The 23,670-nt window shown below is 41.8% G+C and overlaps 1 protein-coding gene across 1 annotated transcript in view; it reads left to right on the top strand.

Moving 5' to 3' along the window:
* Positions 1 to 1,361: 1,361 nt before the first annotated feature.
* LOC307258507 (fibronectin-like) overlaps positions 1,362 to 23,670 on the top strand; it is a 42,024-nt gene continuing 19,715 nt past the window's right edge. Inside the window, exons 1-18 of the mRNA XM_080038065.1 lie at positions 1,362 to 1,657; positions 2,740 to 2,865; positions 3,009 to 3,146; positions 3,492 to 3,623; positions 3,801 to 3,938; positions 4,968 to 5,126; positions 5,930 to 6,127; positions 6,235 to 6,417; positions 7,261 to 7,437; positions 10,590 to 10,745; positions 11,196 to 11,324; positions 11,739 to 11,882; positions 16,662 to 16,783; positions 17,336 to 17,504; positions 18,301 to 18,486; positions 18,709 to 18,837; positions 19,048 to 19,137; positions 22,195 to 22,389. Coding sequence (XP_079894191.1) covers positions 1,519 to 1,657; positions 2,740 to 2,865; positions 3,009 to 3,146; positions 3,492 to 3,623; positions 3,801 to 3,938; positions 4,968 to 5,126; positions 5,930 to 6,127; positions 6,235 to 6,417; positions 7,261 to 7,437; positions 10,590 to 10,745; positions 11,196 to 11,324; positions 11,739 to 11,882; positions 16,662 to 16,783; positions 17,336 to 17,504; positions 18,301 to 18,486; positions 18,709 to 18,837; positions 19,048 to 19,137; positions 22,195 to 22,389 — 2,710 coding nt within the window. The 5' untranslated portion in view covers positions 1,362 to 1,518. The remainder of the gene's footprint in view (positions 1,658 to 2,739; positions 2,866 to 3,008; positions 3,147 to 3,491; positions 3,624 to 3,800; positions 3,939 to 4,967; positions 5,127 to 5,929; positions 6,128 to 6,234; positions 6,418 to 7,260; positions 7,438 to 10,589; positions 10,746 to 11,195; positions 11,325 to 11,738; positions 11,883 to 16,661; positions 16,784 to 17,335; positions 17,505 to 18,300; positions 18,487 to 18,708; positions 18,838 to 19,047; positions 19,138 to 22,194; positions 22,390 to 23,670) is intronic.

Here is a 23,670-nt window from a genome sequence, read left to right as displayed (position 1 = left end):
CATGTTAACAATATTTACAACCGATAATGTTACCCAATTGGAGGGAATAGGATGAAAAAGGGCCACTCAACCTCACTATTCCAACTGCCAAACCATATCTAACCCAACTGTTTGACTTAAAGGAGGTGTTTTCTCAAAAACCAAAGTGAGAAATAAGCAAAGTCAGAGATGGATAAAGAGCACTCCTCTTGCTTTATATGGCGCTAAAGCATTCAACTTGAGATGCCAGATTTTCAGAGCCAATGAGAAGGAATCTGGCATGAAAATAATCAACTGATTTCAACTGAGGGGAAAGGAGAGCCAGAGAGAGAGAGAGAACGAGTGCAAGAATGAAAATGAATTAACCTCGGACATGCACATTACGGAAGTTAGCAACAGACGAAGCGTTCCAATACAACCCCTGGCAAATAAACACTTTCCAGACATTGAAACTTTAGGCTACTGGAGACTTTCCAGGCACTGACGGCATTGACCTAATTCCTGCTGATCACTACCAGGACTATGTAAAACCTATAGGCCAATATACTGCATAGTGTCAACGTGCTTGTATAACATGAACCAGTCAAAAGTGATACTTGACTTGATAGGAATACAATGTGGAAATTAAGACACAGGCCCTCATAATTTTGATGGTATGGATGAAATTGTGCAGAATGTAGTGGGAGAGGCTTCCCTTATGTTGAAATGAATAAGTAGGCTACATGTGTTTTTCTGTTCATGGTGTGAAACAAAAGACAATCACAAAATGCAGTAAATTGGAATGTTCAAGCTCACTTGGGACTCTTCAGAAGATAATCTGGGTAGACAGCTGTTAAAGTGACAAGCAGAAAAATGATAGGAGGTTTGATTAGTTTACAGCTGGTGGATTTTCTTTTTATCCCTGGTTGACATTTAAACAGGGAGCAGATGAGAGCTGGGATGCGCCCCTGTGGCCAACAACCACAAACCTTTACAGTAAGTGGATGGGCTGGGGTCAGGGGGGGGGGGGGGCTACTTTAACGTGCGTGGGGTAATACAAATATAATAGAGCAATTCCCTCATCGTGATTTCAAAGATATAGACCTATTTTTTTTGTTTGTTTTACCTCAGTTTTGCAGTTGTATTACATCTATGACATATTCAATAGCTTTGATTGCAGACATAAGAAGAGGCGTTATACGAGCTGGAATGTTGCCTTACCATCATAGTAGCATAATAAAGTATGTCTGTCTCGCTCCTACGTGCTGAGGCTGCGTGGGTAGTCGGTTCTCTTATGTTGGAACTCCCTCCTTCCCTCCCACCCGCCGGCTGAAACTAAGCCATGCCCAGATAAATCACTCCCCCTGACTGAGGTGGTAACCTGCACACTGGGGCCGCGGACTGGAGCGGAGCGGACTGAACGGGGAGGCTGGAGCGCGGCATAGAAGAAGAAGAAATAGAAGAAGGAAAAAATAAGGTTTAGCACTGGAAGCGACTTTTTTGCACAAGGAGCACCTGTAACCTGTGACCGCACTCGGAGTGTCGCATTAACCCAGCAGTATGTCCGCCGCTGGCAGCACTATAGCCAGGGTGCTGGTTGCGCTCTGCATCGGGAGCGCCGTGAACTGCATGCCCAAAGGGACGCACAGGGGCCGGCGACACGCGCAGCAGCATCACCAAGTACCCTCAGTCTCTCAGGGTGAGTTTAAAAAAAATAATTATCAAAAGATTGATTTCGTGTATAGGCAATAACTGATTCCCAAACTTGGGTCCGGGGGCCACAAGTGGTCTCTTGGGGCAATTCAAGGCAAGTGGAAGGATGGACTGAGTTACTTTGTTTGATATTTTGAGTTGTTAATGATGTCCATAGCCTAATCGTTCAGGGCACATCTTTTTAGACTGTGTCCCCTATCCTCTCCAGGGTGTTAGTTCTAATGTGAATCTGTTTGAGATACAATATGTTGTTAATGTCCGATTTTGGAATTACTGGATTAACCTCAGCCCCTGCTCTATTCTGATGTATGAAGGCTCAAAGGGATCAAAGCCTCAGAGAGAGAGAGAGAGAGAGAGAGAGAGAGAGAGAGAGAGAGAGAGAGAGAGAGAGAGAGAGAGAGAGAGAGAGAGAGAGAGTAAGGGAGAGAAAAATAGAAAACCTCTTGGCTTCAATTTAGAACTTGGTGGTGGAAAAAAAAGAGATGTCCCTGGCAAGTGAAGTCATGAGATGTGAACAAAGAACACGCCTGATGGTGGTGGTGGTGGGGGGTGAGAGAGAGAGAGAGAGAGAGAGAGAGACTAAAAGTGTAGAAGTGCACTCCTCTTAATGTGTAACTGATTTATTGCCCTGCCCTGGGGGGACTTTTTGAAGTTTAGTTAACATGTCCAGGGTCAATTTCACAGACATGGGTGAAGCCTTGTCCCACGATCGAATGTGTATTCCCATTAACGCTTTGCTTACTTTGGTGTAAAAACACAAAGCTGTTGTCTTTTAACCAATAGCACTGCTTGCTCTATGTGTTTTGTAGTTACAGTCAGGGCTAGGCCATGTTCCGTTGGGCTGTATATGTTTCCATTTTGGAAAAAAAAGGACGTGGTAGGCAGGTACACTGTTTGTCGGTGTGTGGGTGGGTGGAGTTGTTTTTTTTCTCTCACAGTTTCCCTACACAGCCTGTGTTTTGGAGTATAGGAGCAAAGGGAGGGGCACCATTTTTATTAGACCTCCTGCTGCGTAAATAATTGAATGTTTTTGAATTTTTTTCTGTCCTCTGTTGCTCTCCTATTTAGATGGGTGTTTAGAGAATGGTCAACACTATGGCATCAGTGAACAGTGGGAACGGCCGTATCTGGGCAGCACTCTGGTCTGCACATGCCACGGAGTCGCTGGCATCAAGTGTAAAAGCAAACCTGAAGGTATGGTTTTATTTGTATTGATTTAATGCTGTATGTCCACAAAGCACGTCTTTTGCACCATGACCCCACATCAATCCATCTTTATGTCCCTGTTCTGTGCTAAATCAAATGCATACCCCTGTTCCATTCTTTTCTCCTTGTAGCAGAGGAAAGGTGCCACGATAAGATCAACGGCCAGTCCTACACTGTGGGAGAAACCTATGAGAGACCCAAGGATGGCATGATCTGGGACTGTACCTGTATTGGATCTGGGAGGGGCAAGATCAGCTGCACCATTGCCAGTAAGTTTGAGTGTTTTTTTGTGTGTGTGCCGCCTCTCGACTCTGTTAACTGTTCCAAGACCAGACCACACATCCTCTCTTATGTGTGTCTGTGCACAGCCTGGTTTGCCAGACTGATGCCTGTGAAAAAAAAAAAAATTGGTTATTCTCCATGTTCTCCACAGCTGATTAGCAGCTGGTGCCCTGCAGCGGTTAGCAGTTAGCTGTGTGGTTAGATAATGGGATAAATGTCTGAGTGTGTGTTTCTCTTCCTTTGGCTTTTTTCCCATGCACATCGTACACACACACACACAAGCATATCGATATCCACAAAAAAAATCTCCCTTTTCCTGTCTGTCTCCACAGATCGCTGTCACGAGGGTGGAGCTTCCTATAAGATAGGTGACACCTGGAGGAGACCCCACGAGACAGGAGGCTACATGTTGGAGTGTGTGTGTCTGGGGAACGGCAAGGGAGAGTGGACCTGCAAACCTGTGGGTGAGTCACGCAGAGAGACAGCCACTGACTAACAGATGACTGGATATGGTCGGGTTGTCTCAAGAGTTGGGATGATTGATAATCCTTATCATGTAATTCTCTTGTTTTATAGCATTACATTTTTGGGCGTGTGTTTTTCTCGTTCTGTTTTGAGTTGCTCGATTTGTTTTCCTGCAGCTGAGCGTTGCTATGACAACACGGTGGGAACATCCTACGTGGTTGGGGAGATGTGGGAGAAGCCGTACCAGGGATGGATGGTGGTGGACTGCACCTGTCTGGGAGAGGGCAGTGGACGCATCACATGCACCTCCAGAAGTAAGAAGAACTGGATTTATTTGTTTGTATCGTATTGGCACCCCCTCACCCCCCCACCCTATGTGTATTACTTCTGTCTGTGCAACTGTATTTCATTTGATGGGACAACTTGGAAAAATGTATGTTACGGTCTTCCTTGTCACATTGCCTTCATCTTTCTGCATTCAAATTGTGTGTTTCTTCTATCTACATCAATGTATCCTACGTGTTCAAAAACTAAATGGGGAAACCTGGTTCATTGCAAGCAGAAAATAGAATTAGTTGCTGCTTAGAATGCTGCTGTCTTTAATTGAATAACGTGTCGTTATGCATATAGGCCTAATCCTCATTGAATGTCACACACGGATATTCTCTCTAGCCTTGATGACAGAATCAAAGTTAAAGAGTGCAGCTTGGGATTTGGTGGGCTGATTTTAACAGGCTGTCTGGCGGAAATGTGTTCCAGTCGTTGTTTCCAATTAGAGCCATTACGAGCATCCTTAATGATGTAAGGGATGAACATGAACGTCATTCCCTGGAAGTTTGCTGTCACATGCGGCGTGCCTTCAGGGTGGCCTCGCACTGTTGGAGGTCATCGATAAATTGTTAGTATGCATCATGTGTTAGACAAGTAGTTATCAACAACGTCTCAAAGAACTAACACGGAAACAGCTGGTGTCCAGGAGGAACCATTCCCCCTTTAGAGTCACTCCAGACCCTCTACACATGCAGGCTGCACCTTCAAGATAATAGTGCTTAACTTTTTCATATGAATGTCGGTCAGACAACCCTAAGAAGCGCCCAAGAATCAGTTATTGATTCTACTGCTATGATAAAAAAAATTAACGCAAAAAAATCCATGCCCGTTAACCGAAGGCTTACCTCACGTAGATGTGCTGACATTACTCCAAATTCCTCATGGGGGGGGGGGGGGGGGGCAACATAAGTTAAGCTCTATGGCTTTAAAATAAGGGTTTCACCATATTAGCCGCCTCAAAATTTTCCATAGATTTGAATGGGTTCGTCATCTCATTCCCTTCTCTCTCCTAGATCGCTGTAATGACCAGGATACTACGTCTTCCTATCGTATTGGAGATACCTGGACCAAGACGGACCCCCAAGGCCACACGCTCCAGTGTCTGTGCACGGGGAACGGTCGTGGGGAATGGCAGTGTGAGAGACATGCCTCACTTCACACCACTGGCCTGGGTGAGAAATGATAATGCCCACCCCCCTCCCCCCTGCACTCTGTGTGGAGAGAATAATGTATACCAGAGACAGATGCTGTCAGGAGGGAGAGATAAGGAGTGCCGAGTGTCCATGTGTTGAAGTGAGAGAGACATCTTGTGACTGGTGGTCGTGACCTCATGAGAAAGAGAGAGAGAGAGATGGGCAGTGGGGGTAGCGAAGAGGGAGAGATGAAATGTGGGGATAGTCAGTCGGATGAATGGGCCTTGAGTGGTTTGAATGTTATGTATTGGGTGTGTGCTGTTGTAAATTGGACAGTGCAGTCGAAATAGAACATTATTTTATCGTGTATGTCATTGTGGTATACATTACGGGTTTCATCACGGTACGATATTGGATCAATTTTTTCTGAACTATCTCGGATATTTCAATGAAAAACAATTCATTCTTTTTAATACAAAGAATAAATAAATAGCTTATATAATATGGCCATATGCAGTGATGTTTGGGCATTGCATAGATATAGTTGGATCGTTCACCAATGAATGGATATACAGTATTGATGTATCGTCACACCCCTATGTTATACAGCATGACACATGGTGTCTCCAACTGAAGAGCTGTTTACTCCAGTGACAGTTGCATGTTCTGATATGTTTATTTTCGTGGATATTTTTAAAGCAACACTCTGGTGTTTAAGCTACATCATCTATCAATAGGTTCTATTTTTATTTGATTATTTTGCAAAATTCTCATTCGGCCCCTTGGACACCGCTAACCTGAATCCAACCTGAATCCAACCTGAATCCAACTCTTCCTTCCAGGTACTGGCTCCCGTGTGATCACTAACATCCAGCCTGCAGTCTACCAGCCTGGTGCCGTGCCCGAGCTCTCCCAGGAGGGCCCCTGTAAGACTGACTCAGGACTGAGCTACTTCATCGGCCAGCGCTGGATTAAGAACCAGGGAGCCAAGCAGATGATCTGTACCTGTCTCGGTAACGGAATCAGCTGTGAACAGTGGGGTAAGAGAAGACACACAACCCAAACACATGAATTCAGCTGTTTGTGGTGATGGGCTCTGTTTAGTCATATTCACTTTATTCACTTGTGTTCCCGCGTCTCCACACAGATGGACCGGCTCCAGTGTACGGTGGCAACTCTGGAGGTCAGCCCTGTGTGATTCCCTTTGTCTCCAAGGGCAAGACCTATCACTCCTGTACCTCTGATGGACGCACTGATGGACAGCTCTGGTGCTCCACCTCCTCTGACTTTGACAAAGACCAGAAATACTCTTTCTGTACAGAGAAGAATGGTGAGCCGACATGTTGAATATAATTACAGACAAGAATTGTTTAGGAATTTTTGAAGTGAGATTGATAGTTGACGAGGGATGGGTGATTTTTTTTCTTACGGCCTTGATTTGTGAGGATTTATTCAGCTGCGACTAATAACGTTAAGCGTTAGCGTACCTCTGGTTTAAATGATCTACACACACTGTTAAGCTATGAATGAGGTTCCATGATGAGAGTGGACTGTGTCTTCAATGCTGTTCAGAAAGAGTGGTGAGTCTTCTTCTCCAGAAAAGAAACCAGCTAATCACTTATCGCTAGCCATTATCAAGCATGTAGCATTGAAAAAAAGGCAGCTAAACTAGCTTGCTATTGTCTGTCATGGATAAATAAAATGCAGATGGCCAACAGTAGATGGTAAAACATAACTCAACAGCTATCAATTCAAACCTGGTATTTGTTTGGGCTGAGTACTTAGCTTGTCCTCTTAGTCAGTGAAGCTAACTTGAGCTAAGGTGTCACCGTCTGAGAACAGTAAGGGTTGTAAGTGATACATTTTGTTATGTTGTCTGAAGACTAGCAGGATTATTTTTGAAAAAAATACTCGGAAATGTATATGAAAAATGTTATATTAATGTGAGCTTAAGGATTTAATATCTATGAAAGACACTTTAATGACTTGTGACTGACAGTTTTTTTTTAACATCCTGGCAATGCCTTTACACTGCATCATATCTGAAAAGTATAAGCTCGGTACAAACCTGGTACAAACACACTTTGTATAATACTATGTACTTTCAGCTTAAAATAAAATCCCTATTTGGATAGGTCAGAGATATATGATTATTCTGTTTTTCTTTTCACAGTAATGGTGGCAACACGAGGCGGTAATTCAAACGGTGCACTGTGCCAGTTCCCCTACCTCTACAACGGGCGAAACTACACCGACTGCTCGGCAGATGGACGCAGAGATGGCATGAAGTGGTGTGGCACCACAACCAACTATGATGGAGAACAACGTTTTGGCTTCTGCCCCATGGCCGGTAAGTCTGTGTGTGTGTGTGTGTGTGTGTGTGTGTGTGTGTGTGTGTGTGTGTGTGTGTGTGTGTGTGTGTGTGTGTGTGTGTGTGTGTGTGTGTGTGTGTGTGTGTGTGTGTGTGTGTGTGTGTGTGTGTGTGTGTGTGTGTGTTTGATGGAGAGTGAGGGAAGGGAGGGGCACGGGAAACTCCAAATGTTGAGGCTGGAATTGTTAATGTTGTTTGTAGTTGTGTGAAAGTGGTTTCAGGCCACACTATTTTAACATTTTAATGAAAACAGAGCAACTAAAAAAAACAAGCTTATTTCCCCACACAAGTCGAGTTGAGTTAAAAATTCCAAATTAATGTGGCTAGATGGCAAAAATAGAGGGATTTTTGTTCAAATATTCAGCAGTGCGCTAGCCATGGGGGCCACAAACAACATTAGCATGGCTAATTGCAATGTCCCTCCCAGTGTTAAGTAAAAGGTATCTCCGCCCAGTCTGAATCCGACTTAACTGTTAACATTGCCTTTTGCATTAACGATACTCTTCATTTGATGGGTAACCAATTTACATAAAAGCTATTATCAGAGTGATGTTAAAAGGGAGTGAGGGCTAATGGCACAGGCAAAATGTAATTTTCAGTTACACCTTTAATTCATAGCATACTTCAGTCACCGCCGCCTTGCAAGAAAAAGTGTCATTGTGTTGTGTAGGTGTCAATTAGTTCTCCATGGGTAACAAAAGGGCAGAGGCCAGTGAAACACTAGGGGGTCTTTGACACTGCACTAACGTCTGTCTAGGAGCAATGAAATGCTAAAGATGATGCCAACTTGCTGTCAAATGGCATATACAAACCATACAATTCTAGAGGCCGTTTCTAGATACCAGAGCTAATATGTGTTAATGTTAAGGTGAGCCTAGTCTTTTTTTTAAACCACATAGAAAGAATGATGGCATTCCAAAGTAAGACCATGTTAATTGTAGATGCCAGCCAAATGAGCTGAATTATCGTAGTGCAGTCATGTCCTTTCCAAGTGTTATGTCATGGTTAAACAAGGTCCACAGATATCAAAGTAGGGTAGCTTTAATTATCCCAAAACAAATGACTTTTTACATGTGTCTACACATCAAAGTGGACTTCAGAGAAAGAAGTGGAATAGTCTGATTGGCAGTGGGGCTGTGAAATGTGGACTGTACACAGAGGAAAACATCCACAGGATTTATCTGAGATGAAGTAGTCTTTGAAGTCCAACGAAGATAGAACACTAGATTTATATTTTCTTGTGAGAACTTATGTTTTGTATTGTGGAGTTGACACATGCGCATGTAATCGGCCAATTACTTTGAAATGAACAAGTACATAGCAGTTGCTTTGATACTTTATTTTACTACTTCTTCCTTTTCAATCTATAACTTTCTTCAAAGTTCATTTTATATGCAAACTTCAGTTCTGGGACCCTTCTATGGACCAACACCCTGTCAACATCTGCATGGGGGGAAAAATAAAAACAGTGTGTGTGCCCTTTAGCAAGAGCCAGAGTGGGGTTGTCTGTGTTAAACTCCCGGCAGCAGTCAAAGCAGCGGGGAGTCTTTGATAGCCATCTTAATGACTTCACAGGCATTGTCAAAACAAACACTGCACTTGAGATGTTAATGGCGGCCTTTAAAGAACACTTATAGGTCCGGGGGCCATTCTCCTCCACCTGTTGCCGCCCTCTGTTAAAGATTGCTGGATAGGCTAATCTGGTGTGTCTGCCATGTGTTCTTGAGATGGCAGTGTGGGGCTACAGTCTCCAGCTGTGAGCTCACAGCCAGGGCTTATCTCTGATATGCAGACTGCACCATTTACATTGTTGGATTCACACTTTCTTGTTTATCTACCTTAACACCACTGAAAACGTGGTACGCTAAATAAGTTTAAATAATTACCTATTTAAAGTCAGGGGTGAAGGGTCCATTTGGCACTAAGGAAACTCCCCTACTCAGTAGTGTAGATATTTTGGTCTCATCATTTTAGACATTAATCAAATGTTTTACACATTATGCTAATGCTGTAACTAATGAACAAAACAAAAAAAGTCAACATTCCAGAGAAAACCTGATTCAATGAATTGACTTGAAAAACACACAAACACACACCACCATTTTAGACCAAAGTGCATCACCATTCAATCATGTGTAACACAAGTGAGGAGAGTTTTTAAGAATCACTTAACAATATAAAGTCACAGGGATTTCATATCTCACCGACCCTATATTTGTTTTGCTTGAACTCCAGGCCTAACGCTTACATATCTCACACAGCCACTCCCCGGTCCTTTTCTATACCATGTTGAAAAAAAACTTCCCCCTTTCTGCCCGAGCAAATCACCTCCCCCCCCCCAAACAAACTTTACTCCCAGGAACCAGATGGTCTGACTCTGGTGCAGATTCTGCTGAAATAGAAAAATACTGGGCTGGGCTCCAGGAGAACAGATCTAGCCTTTTATCTACTCCTCCCTTTGGATAGCCTTCATGGATAGATACAAAGAGATTTCCACTGGTATGCATGCAGCCTACCTGCTCTAGAACATTACATATGAAGCAATACCAGTCATAAGTTTTAGAATTTAGTCTGAGAAGCCCTTTGTTCCTTGTACGCACACGCACACACACACACACACATACATAAATGCAGGTCTCTGTCTTTCCCACCCACGTGACAAACTTTCTATCTCTGTTGATAAAAAAAAGACGTTTAATTACCGGAGAACACACACTCATTCATAAACACAGAGGACACAGGACAGCTGTTTGTGGCTTTAAATACAGGAGAATCTGTGGTCTCTATGGACACAGGTGTTCTGTGGTGGTTGCATCCTCTCCAGCACTGTGTAGTAATTGTAGGGTAGAGTCAGTGATCTCCAAGGGGGATCATTTATTTGGGTGTGTTTATGGCTGTATTTATCGTGATGCCGGTATGCACGGCTTGTCTTAATAACATTGGTAACATCATGTTGTGTTCATGTGGGTTTGAATGTAGTTTCAAGGTGTAGTTTGGAATGTGTTTTCAGCGTTATGTTCTGTATGAGTTTTGGTGACTGTATGTAAGCGAAACAGAAGTAGAAGTGTAATAGGACTGGCATAATAGTATGCATTTTTGTAACTGTATTTTCTTCCTGTGTGTTCTTCTAGCCCATGAAGAAGTGTGTACTACCAGTGAAGGGGTGATGTACCGCGTGGGAGACCAGTGGGACAAACAGCACGATGTTCTGGGTCACATGATGCGCTGTACCTGTGTCGGCAACGGCAGAGGCGAATGGAGTTGTGTTGCCTACTCCCAGATTAAAGGTGTGTGTGTGTGTGTGTGTGTGTGTGTGTGTGTGTGTGTAACAGGGAGAGACAGAATAGGTAAGAGGAAAAAATGGTGATTGAGCATTGCTGTCGTGGACATGTTTGTGTGTGTGTGTGTGTGTGTGTGTGTGTGTGTGTGTGTGGAGGGGGGGCTGTAATTAGAGAGTATTATAAGAATTCTCTGAGTGACGAGGTGAAAGGCCACATGTAATATAATCACTCACCTGCCAGAAGGTTAATGGAGCCTGCACACCTGCACTTAATGGTGCTTTACTTGCACCTGCAACACACACACACACACACACACACACACACACACACACACACACACACACACACACACACACACACACACACACACACACACACACACACACACACACACACTTTACATACTTTTTGTTAAGTCTTTATATACCCGTGTTTGTGTTTGTATGTCTACTGCAGACCAGTGTATTGTGGATGGTCTTACCTATGAGGTGAACCAGACCTTTACCAAGCATCATGAAGAAGGCTACTCCATGAACTGCACCTGCTTTGGACAGGGACGTGGGCGCTGGAAGTGTGATGCCATTGGTGAGTTGTTTCCCACTACACACTTTACAGGCCGCAACCATTTTGACTGAGTTGCCTTATTTTCTTGCTATAGACTACTATGTTACTAAGTTCAAGCGCTCTGAGTGAGAGAAAAGTGCTATATAAATAAAATGTATTATTATTATTTATTATTAAGTTGAACATTTTAATTAATACGTTGCTGAAGACTCACTTTTGTTGCATTGGCCTTTAACTCAAGTTGAGACTTTGACACTCCTAACTTTTTTTTCATGTATCTTATATGTTATTTTGTATTGTATCTTGTACAGCGCTTTGGTCAACTGATGTTGTTTTTAAATGTGCTATAGAAATGATTTTGACTTTGACTTTTGACTTTACTATGGGGTACTATTTGAAAGGAGCAACATCTGTGTCATTTGACTCTGCCCTCAGACCAGTGCCAGGAGCCGGAGACCAGAGCCTTCTATCAGATCGGAGAGTCTTGGGACAAAGTCATCCATGGAATCATGTACAAGTGCTACTGCTATGGCAACGGAATCGGAGAGCTCAGCTGCGAGCCCCAGCAGTCCTACCCCGGTAAGATTTTAAATATGACGTAAAGTAGTAGGATCTGCTGCAAGTTAAACATCAAGACTGCTTTATGGCAACGTTGTTTTTTTACAGAATGTCTGAATCAATGTGTTGAAAGAGTAGCTGAGTAGCTGGTCATTATTCATTCTGATCATTAGCCAAAACCAGGCATTCCTGTGTTGTTAATCTGTCCATAAAAAGCTGCTTCAGAAAATGGACCATATGACAATATATACTGATATCTCTTATACTTAGTTACTCAAGCTTTGTGTCTTGAACCAGGAAAGCCAGGTAGATCTGACAATCTAACAAATTGTTGTAGTGCAGGATAAGGAATAGACAAAATGTTCACAGCATCAACATGTTTGTTTAACTCACCTAGAAAATGAGGCCCTTGACTTTGATGTGAAACAGGCAGCAATGGGAGGGGGTGTGAATTCCTCTTTTAAAGATGCACCCCCTCCACCCCCACACTCTGAGTCTTTGTTCTTGCTAGCATGTGGTACATCTCATGTGCTGTTGCCACAGCTGTACAAAACACCATGGTGCATGTGTATACAATGCCCCCCCTCCCAACACACACACACACACACACACACACACACACACACACACACACACACACACACACACAGGCAGGCATACCTTGAAGGCCATTGGAACAACGGTTTTCAATTTTGTGGTTTTTAGCAATCTCTTCAAATATCACCTGATGTCTTTAGAGCTTTGCATCCCGGCTCAGTCCTCAGCCAGGCCTATTCAGAGTCATGCTTCAGTGCACAGCATTATGAAGGCCTGAGGGTTGAGTTCTCTCAATCCTTACGCCGTGAAACCAATCTCGGCTAAGATAGCATCACTGTCGACCAAATTGTTACAATAAAAAAACATTCCCACAGTTTTGTTTGGACTATTAAGTTTCCTCCCGCATACGTTCCTGCCTTTGGCTTTGTTGTTGATATGTTAGTAATGCTGCCCCCTTTGTCATTACAACTGACCACAGAGCACAACGGTTAAGGTTTTTAGGCACTTGTCTTTCTGAACTTTTCAATTGGTTAGGGTTTGATACATCCCCTGTTAAGTGGGAAACGATTCCTACTTCTTTGTAGCTGTCCACGTTTTTGTTGTTGTTGTGCATTTTTGATCTTTTATGGTATCCCTGAGTAAAACAACATGTAATGCCATTCCCATTCCTTTCCCATTTCACTTTAGTCTTGATATAAAAAGTGATGCACTTGTACACTATGGTGGGATTTTGTGTTATGTATTTGCTATTTTGATGAACAAATCACATTCAAATATCCCACATAATGCATAGATATGTCAGTATAGCTTCCTCCCAGTAAGCTCACTAGCACAGATTGGACAAGTGTTACGTAAAGGAACATTACAACTGTTACTTGTTTGCTTTAGTGTGAGAAGCAGGTTGACGGGAGATGCAAAATGCAGGGCACTATTCTGCTGTAAGTGGCCATAATGGCAACCAGCTGTGAACTTGCTCCATGTGTGTGTGTGCGCGCCTAGGCATACACAATACAGCATGCTAAGATTTAAGGGCAGCAAGAGGCAAATCCAGACTCAGTTGACTGAGGTCAAACACCATAAAAGGTAAAAATGGAAAACCCAAGGGACGGTAGGATTTTCACAAGTCTCAGATTTAGCCCTACATTGATAAGATCTTCTAAGAAAATGCTGTTTTCTTTTTCTGCCGTCTGGGTCTGGGGTATTATTTAATCTTTTGTGAGACATTTCTCATTGTTAAGATGACTCTCAGAATTACTTCCCTTTTTAACTGTGCTCCTTATCACCATCTTACCGTGTGCATCGGTCTGCATCACCGATGAATGTTATGTCTATGTGTTTAAAGTGAAGGGGGAATGCCTGTGTGTGCTTGTAGACAGAATATGAGAACAAGTATGCAATGCTAGGGAGATGTTGCGTGTGTGTGTACTCTGCACTGCGACTGTGTGCATCCGTTTTCATGTGCGTCCCACATCTGATTCTGTGTAACCCTTACCCCTCACCAGTGGCCTGTGGCTCTGTAATAGGCAGTAATTGGTCCCAGATTGTTTTTGAGGTTTGTGTATCTGCTAGCAACTTCTGGTTAACCGAGCCACTTGCTCAGAAACGTTGATTACAGATCTGCTATTTGGAAAAGTGGTCAGAAAGCCTCGGTTTCTTTATAGAAGCTACCCGTTTCTATCAGCACAGCTTATGTCAGGAGTCTGCTCACCACATGACATTAAAGATGACTTGGTGTGCTTTTTTCATTTCCGAAAACCAGTAAAGTTACCGCAGTTTGGGCTACTGCTGATATCATTTATCTTTTTTTTTGTATACTAACCTACTTAGCCTTTTAATGTTATTTGCATTGTGTGGAGAATTGATAGACTTTAGCGTGGACTGCCACATTTTGCCATACAAAACCCCCAGTTTATACAGTGTGATTTTTAAACAAGGTTTAAATTAAAAAGAAAAGAAAGATCCACCAACATAAGCTAATGACGTAGCACAGCTATTCAATGTTGTTTGGCAGCATGCGACAAGGCTTGAAGAGTTAAGCATGAACATACGTTTGTAGACGTGGGAGGGGCGTATCCAGCACAATATATTCCATGATTTCCTGCTATCAGCTTTGCCCTATTGTTATCACAAGAGGTTCTCTTCCACTTTTATTGTGATTGTCTTTCAACACTTTTTGTTATTTTAGCATCCTTTCCTTTATGGGTGCCTGTTGTTTGTTGATAAATGCTGTTTTATTCCTTTGTGTGACCCTATCATAACATACAAGTATTTCCATGATCTTTCGGTCATAATGGATTTGAGTTTTCCATAACTTTTTCCATCATCTCTGTTGATTCTGATAATCAACTCTACTCTCATAATGACGGCTGTTTGCAGTATTGTTCAAACTGGAGGAAATTGAACTGTTGTTTGGAGATGTCAGAATGAGATGATATACTGTATTATGTCTAAGTATTTGGAGCATAACTACAGGGAACAATTTGAACTGTGTAGGGGAGAACGGGGTAAATTGTCACATGGGTTGGATGTCACATTCGTTATATCTCGCCACCAGAGCGCGCTAGCTCTGAAATGTTGATATAAAAAAGGTCCAGAATTGGGATCAGAGGTCACATACATAGACTTCCTTGGAGGAAGACAGCTGCATTTCAGGTGAGAGGATGTTTTGTGTTTTTCATGTCAAATTCAAAATATTTTGCTTCTCAGTATTTTTCTTCTAGGCTTTTACACAATGGGTTTATAACAAAACACTTGTTACCCTCAGCAAGTGTGAAGGGTAAACTATAGTTTAGATTGTGGTTAGCAAGCTAATTAGTTGTCAGATGGTTGTTGGCCTTGATGCTAGCAAGAAATTCAAGTTGGGGTTGGTCGTCAAATTTTTTGGGGGGTTGGTTGTCACATGTTATATCAAGGCTGCAGCCAGAAAAGGAACCCAATAACGAAAGAAATTGTCAAGCTGTATCCTCACTGACACCCCAGAGAAGGAAAGAATAGAGCAGGAAAAGGCAGCTAGCAAGCAAAAGAAAAAAGGGCAACAAAATCAAAACAACCCAGTGCATCCCAAACTAGACCAGCTGCCAAGGCTACATTAAGTTATGTAGGCCTATTTGTCAACTTGACAATGCAATTAAACATTCAAATTTGGTTCTGCCTCCTTGCCTTCTTTTTAAGATTTTTCCCATTAAGATAACATTGTGACAAACAACCCCATAGTGTGTGACAACCGACCCCTTGATGGGGTTGGTTGTCACAATGTGTCAGAGTGTCTTTGATGGTAAATTACTTCTTCATTACAATAAGTTGGAAAAAAAGAGAGACACACATTTCTAGCCAACACCTTAAGCTTCAATTTAATGTAGGAATGGCTATTGACAGATGTTTTGGTGATGAGCAATTCTCACTAGAGTAAAAAGTGTGCCTACTTACCCCGTTCTCCCCTAATACATCTACTATATTTGCAATTTTTTTATTTATTAAGTGATCTCCAAATGCTGCTTTTTTTTTACTAACTGACGATTTGACAAACAGCAAAAATGAAGTATATCCAAGAGAACGGGTGATGAAAACATGATGCAATGGAGGTTAAAGAGTTGCAAGTAGTAGCGTAAAAGTTTTCTCCCCTCCAGCTGCTAAAATCTAGGCTGGAATCTCACGGGGACGTGTTAGTTTTTCCTCACTCGTTCTGTGTTCTGTTCAGGAAAATACTGCTGCCCACACACTGATACTCACCCATCACACTCACACATCGGTTTGTGGGTTTTGAAATTTCTCAAATGGCAGTAGTGCCGCTATTTTTGTTGCTATGCAGATTTTGTCTTGTCTTGACTTTTTTTAAATTCAAAACTTAAAGCTGGGGTATATGATTTCTGATCGGTCAAAGTTAACATGAGCTGTACACTTTGACCAATCAGAGCGAGGCTCCGATTCTCTGTTCTTATTGGCTGTTGGGACTGTCCATTCACTTTGGCACCGACGTTGTTGGTGTAGAGTGTGTCAGGGAGGGACCATAGGGGAGGGACCAAAGAGAACAAGTGGAGCGGTTGAGGTATTTGGATTCGAATCTCTATCCCAACTGCCATTTTCTCCCCAAATCCTCCACCCCAGCTTTAACTAGATATCCAATCAATCAAAATACCTGATATCTACAATGTTCTTATGTCCTTGCCGAAATATCAACTTCTGAAGATATAGTTACAATAGAAAAGTTGTCTGTTTCTTTATGTATGTATCTTTGCTAAGCCCTCTACCTGTGTTGTCTCTCAGGTGGTACCCGTCCTGTCCAGGTGATCATAACAGAATCTGGAGACAAACCCAACTCCCACCCTATTCAGTGGAACGCCCCGCAGTCGGCTCACATCACACAGTACATCCTCAAATGGAGAGTGGTGAGTTTTCCTATCAAACATCTCACAAATAAATGATGCCTCGTCCTGCCCGTCTCTCCCTCCTCACCTGACACTGACAGTCCTGTTCTGTGCGCTAAGCTTTAAAATACCCTTGCATCTCTTTTGTAAATGTAAATTCTCAGGATTTTTTTTACTTTTATTTTAATAGAACGGCTGTTCAATGATGGACAGGGTTTGCACTCTTAAAAATGAAAAGTACATTTTTCTAAAAATACTCAAATTTGCAAGGGAATTTTTTTGTTAAATCCTTGTTAATTAAATCCTTGCTCAAAACCCACTTATTTTTCCTCGGCTTTTATCTCCAGTTGAGAGCGTTTTATCCCAACAGTGTCTACTAGAAGTTTTTATTATTGTTTTGTGTTTTAATTTAATTTCAATTCTTGTTTTTACGTGTCTTTATGATGTTTTGGATGTAATGTATTTTACTGCACAGCACTTTGGTCCACCTCGGCTGTTATAAACGTGCTATATAAATAAAGTTGACTTGACTTGATGTATTTACTTTTTAATACCCCTCATCTTCTTTCACAGAAAAACACCCAGAACCCATGGAGAGAGGTGCTGATCCCTGGCCATCTGAACTCCTACACTATCTCTGCTCTCAAGCCGGGCATCACCTACGAGGGTCAGCTCATCAGCGTGCTGCGCTTTGGACAACGGGAGATCACACGCTTTGACTTCACCACCAACTACGGATCATGTGAGTTGTCGACACTTGACTGATCTGTAAATGGTTACCAGTTTATTTGACTACTTTTCCTGAACCAAGTATGGGTGAGGGGTGTTTTTATTCTGCATAGCACTGCTAAATATTGGCTAATCCTATCCAGTTTGACATTTTTGCATCATACACATTACACCACTAAAGATGGTAATATAGGCATGTTGCAACATAATTGCAGCTTAGTTTTTGCATGTAAGGAGACTAGGAGGAATTTTCAAATGTTCATGAAACAGTCTCATTTTTCCTCTGACTGTTATAAATGACCTGTAAGAGCAAACAAGAACATTAGTAAGAAGAACGCTATTTATCTCTAGTTATTATCAATGCCTTTGCTTAGGTCTGAATCCCCTCCAACTCTAAACGGTTTCCGCCAGGTAGACCAGAAAGCCTGTGTTTCTCTTACCGTACTGAATCAAAGTTGACTTTGCTTCAACCTGTATTAATCTTACATAGTCACAGATAAATACATTACCATTGTGGTTTCTCCTTCACTCACTTCCAACAAAAATGTACGCGCTAGAAAAATAACTTTAGGATAGCAGGTGCTGGCATCATAAAAACTCTATCACTTTTGTACAAAGTGATACGGCAGCTGCAATCAACAAAACCTGAAAAGTTCCTCTTAGCCCATAAACGTAAACCAGCAATTCTTTAGTAAAACGTTAAAGCTCTCATTTTCACATTTTTCCAGGCCACGGCTGTCTGTTGTAAATCTTAGAGGCAGAAAGATGCCAATTCTCTTAGTGAATTTTCCATCTCTCCTCCTCTGTAGTGGCTACAGCACAAGGCGAGACCACCCCACCCCCGGCTATGGTGGACACCTCAGAGTCTGTGACTGAAATTACCTCCAGCAGTTTTGTCATCTCCTGGGTGTCTGCCTCCGACACAGTTTCTGGTTTCAGAGTGGAGTATGAGCTCACTGAGGACGGACAGAGCAGTGGACAACCCACGGTAGTAGGTAAGTGTAGCTGTACACATACACAAAAATGAATATATATACAAAAATACAGTTGGGTTTTGTGTGAGAGTGTTTGCAACAATTTTGTGCACTGTAAATTTGGCCCAATTACCAAATATTGGGATTTACCAATAACATTCCTCTATATTTGTCCGACTATAATGCCTTTATTTAGATGTATGCAAACTAATGTGTTCATACAATGTATATTTTTCCTTTCAGACGTGCCCCATACAGCTACCTCAGTGAACATTAATGAGCTTCTGCCTGGGAGGAAATACACTGTTAACGTCTATGAAGTCACAGACGAGGGAGAGGACAAACTCATTCTTACTACTTCACAAACCACTGGTGAGTAAGAAAGACACACTTTCTCTTGCTTTATTTTCTCATCCCTCCTTTCTGGGGAGGCACACACAAAAAAACTGACAGCTGCTAGACTGGAATATTGTTTTGTGTCCCAGACCGCGAATGAACATGTGCCAGGGACTACAAGTCAAGTGAAAAAAGCATTAAAATCAAAGCAGTGTTGGTTCATTTTCAACCTATTTGTTTCCACAGCACCTGACGCTCCTGTTGATCATGAAGTGGAGGAGGTGGGAGAGAGTTCCATTGTGGTCAGCTGGGAGAAACCACTAGCCCCCATCACTGGTATGCTTTCACACTATTGTCACAACCACAATGTATCATCATTCCGCAGCTAATTTGTACCCCTGCATACTCATCTGTAGGGCTGAGCTTAAAAAATCGATACAGCAATACAATATATCATGATATTTATTTTCTGTATATCTGTTTTTAGATCGTAATCGTTGTATAGCCGGTTTCCTCAATTTCTCGGTTTTTGAATTGGCATTACATTTTCAGAATGAGATAGTTTAGACTCAATTTGTGCACTGAATTATCAATATAATGTGATGTGATGTCCTAAGACCCCCCAGATCTTTCACAGCAACCTGTAGTTCCTCTATTTCTACATTCTCAGTGAACCCTGTAGAATATCATACCATATCGCAATATGCATCGTACCGCGATGCATCGTGACCCATGTATCGTGATGCGTATCGTATCATGAAGTCCTGGCCAACTACTCAGCCCCATTCACCTGTGGCAGTTCCACTTAAAGGAATACTTCACCCATACGGAACGGGTCTTCTATCACTATAAAATCACTAGGGCTGTCAAACGATAAAAAAATGTAATCAGATTAATCACAGGATTCTGTGGATTAAGGCGAGACACCCCAGGTGAATAGGGATTTTTTTTTAATTTATAGATATCATCATGAAACTTTGCCAGTTGATTACTGACACAAACACAATAATTTTTTGTATTACATGTTTTTCTTTAATATTTTATTAAATATGCAAATATGGCAATATTTAACCAATTATGCGTAAATTTGGGTCATTTTTCGAGAAAGATTTTGAGATGTTGGATAAAGCCAGAGTTAAAATCTCTATTTTATTTTAACCACATATTAGTTTCTAAAGTTTTTACACAACAGATTTTGGATACAGCCTTTTTTCATTTAATAAATCAAAAAAGACTATACATGTCTTAGAAATGCATTTTCGGCATGTTTTTAGGAGGAAAATGTATCATAAATCAGACAATTAACAATATATTAACAAATCCTTCTGTAAAAACCTTTAAAATAGTGCTATGAATGATTATAGAAAGTTTGGTTGATGTCAGTGGTCTAGAAGTTGAGATATCTTTCGCAGAGTATTGGAAAAAGCTCATTTTGAGAAAACGGCCGTTAAAGATAAAAACGTGAATTCTGCTGATAATAGCTAGAGTAATTTATTGAATTAGGCCCTACACCCCTCAATGCCATATAGGCCTACCACTGCTTAACATATATAAACCATAGCATAGTAACATTTACATCCACATGCTAATTTAAACGTGGTTAATTCATTATTAGCCACTGTCTGTCAACCTGCTCCTGTCGGCACAGACGCTCTCTCTCCCCACCATCTCCCCTCTGATCCTCTGACAGTCTGTGTCTCTCCGACGTGATCGGCGTGATTTACATGTCTTTAACACTTCTCCCCTTCAAATGGCGATCATGTAATGTCCGTAGCCAATTGATTAAGTATTTTTTTTGTCTTGGTTTGGCATATTTTCGACGTTTTTCCCATTTTATTTTGTGATTTTCGAGCTACCCGGGACTAGCATCACGTGATGCCTTTTAGCGAATCACATCGTCAGAAATGTGCATTAGCCAATGAGGTCGCTTTCCTAGCATTGAATCCCTCCTCACACTTTCACGATTGGTTACTGATACAAAGGAAATGACCATATTTGGATCAGATAACGTTGTTCTTGAGATTCAGAGCTTTCCAACAGTACCATGGTTATTATGATTCATACAGCGGTCGCGGTGCTGTATGTTACGTTAGAATGCTCACTTTTGACGAATTTAGGAGCAAAATACAGACGCAAGCAGTCAAAGTTTAGTAAAATAAACACCTAAAACGTATATTTTGGACATTTTATCCATTCTAGTATGAAAGAAGACATGTTATGGAAGCTAAATAGACACAAATCTCAAAATTGACCAGTGCTTAAAAAAACGATGTTTTTGCCTGCCGTGTCTCGCCTTAATCACGATTAATCACGATTCATTCTACCATTCGAAATAGGCCCGAAAATTACCATTTTCTCTGTATATTGTTGTATGAATGGAAAGATAAAGGACAGAAGGTGAATATATAGCCTTCATTTAAATGTAGTTTTTTATTAATTGAAAATCCAAATGATGGTGTAAATAAATAATCAACTAAAACATATGCTACCACACCATACTTCAATTTGGCTGTCTCTACTCATATGTCTTTGAGCAAATATAGGATAAGGTTCGAGGTTCAAGGTTTTTATTACATGTCCCACAAGCGCAAATTTGTTTATTTGTTCTATAGGATAGGCTATAGAATGGCATTTATTTGGTGAATCCATGGTTTTACATCCCTGAATACAACCTGATTGCAGTTTGCGCATGCGTGCGTGTGTGTGTGACGTGTGTGTTTATGTGTGTGTGTATGTGTTTGCACGCGCGACCACGTTCTATGGGACGACGTTATGTTGATGTCACGTAGGCTATTAATCACACACACCTCTGACAGACACAGCCGTGGCCATTAGCAGCAGTTATAACTTATAGGTCCGTGGTTAGCAGTTTATAACACAGATTAGCGTGCTGCTATGTTTGGCCGCGCGCAGCTACTGATCCTGGGTCAGCCACAATGTAGAGTGACTATAGTACAGAACGGGTGGGATGCACGGGGTGGATCATTCTGCACATGCGTTAATCGCGTCAAAAAAATGAACGCGTTAATTCCAGAAATTAATCACCCTGCGTTAACGCGTTAATTTTGACAGCCCTAAAAATCAATATTATAATATAACGAATGAGGTGTCTCTTCCCTCAGTCTTCCCTCAGTCTTCCCTTGGCCCAGCTGTCCTGTTAATCCTTACCCTACATTTTACCATGTGTGATGTCAAACATGGGAAAATGTAGGGTGAGACAGTGAGACCATAAACACTCTTTCTGCCTTTTCTCAGGCTAGGATGAACCGATTTCTAAAATGTTTGCACATTTATACTACATAGGATCTCAGAGTTCAATACACCTTCATCTTTCCACCGGTGAAGTAGGTCTTTAACACAGCGTGAACTATACGGTCTCCTTCCTCCACGCAGGCTACCGTGTGGTCTACACACCGTCAGTAGAAGGTGAAAGCACAGAGCTGACTCTACCAGACACTGCAACCTCTGTGACTCTGAGTGACCTGAGACCTGGGAAGCTCTACAACATCAGTATCTACGCTGTGGAGGACAGCCTGGAGAGTGAGCCCATCTTTGTACAGGTCAACACCGCCGGAGACCCACTCCCAGGTAAAACACACTTTTTATAAGTGAGGGGGATGTTTCTGTGTGGTCGTGTGTACTATGGAAACCAATACTTACCTACAAAGGCGTCACGTACAAGAGATTAAAACGCATCTCTTGGGGGAAAAAATTGCTGGCACTTTAGCCACTTTTCTCCTTGTGATGTCATCAATTGATCCTGTGACCTCCTAACGATTCTGAGGTTTGGTCATATGAATTTAAGTTATTACTCTTGTCATGGGGGCATCAACCTGCAAATCCTCCTGCCGCCTATATTCAGTGATTAATGTAGAAGTTTAAAGAGTTTTCCAATGGAAAAGTGAAGTCATTGGGTTCACAGCTGTCTCTCTCTCTCCTATTCTGCTCCACTGGAGTTACGTAAAAGTTCTCGGTCTCGGGCCAGTCAAACAGATGCGGGACAAATTGCTGCCATATTTATACAGACAAATTAAACCCAATCTACTGTACATTATGACTAATAGACTAAAACTCATGTGATGACGGGGTCTGAGATCGTTTGTAGAGTTGGTTCCAAGTGCTTCCCTCACATATCCTTATGTGATTTGTTACCATATAAACATTATATTATTCTTAATCTGTTAAATTTGCATGCAAGTTTGGCGGGTTTTAACGTCAACAGTCTCTTGAGTATCTGATTGGATATGCATTGAAAGGTCAGCAGGGGCATGGGTAATGGTTTGGTTAAAGGTATTGAATGACACACGGTTCATGCACAGCCCAGGCAGCTCCATTTACTCATTTCAACCCTTCTGTTTTCCTTTCATTTTTTTCTCTCTCCTCCTCATCCCTCCTGTTGTCTCATTTCACCTCTTGCTTTATAAAGCCAATTTCTTTTTTCTTTACTCTCCATCCAGCTCTTCTTTACTGCTGCCTCCTACCATGTAGTTTGTCCAAAATATGACTTGTGTAAGGGTATGGCCTCTTGTTTGCAGAAATTCTGCCAATACCAGAATATGATCCATAAACCAATCTGGTTTAGATTACATGAAACATAAAAGCCAGAAATGATAGTGTTGGGGTGCCCGTAGCTCAGTGGGTAGGGCTTCCCCTCCCCCGGGCCAAGGCCCCGCAGCAGACCTGGGTTCGAATCCTGCCCGGGTCAGTTTTCTGCATGTCCTCTCCTCTTTGCCCCATTTCAACTCTGTCTCTCCAATCTGTCTAATAAAGCAAAAATGCCCCAAAAAATATATTTAGAAAAAAAAAATTATAGTGTTTGTTTTTTGCAAAGGTATTTAATGAAGTGTTGAAGGCAATCAAGGTTTTAAT

The sequence above is a fragment of the Ammodytes marinus genome (assembly GCF_949987685.1).
Source record: "Ammodytes marinus genome assembly, chromosome: 12".
Lineage (NCBI taxonomy): Eukaryota > Metazoa > Chordata > Actinopteri > Uranoscopiformes > Ammodytidae > Ammodytes > Ammodytes marinus.
Note: the sequence above shows the minus strand (reverse complement) of the source record. Positions and strands in the feature narration are given on the sequence as shown.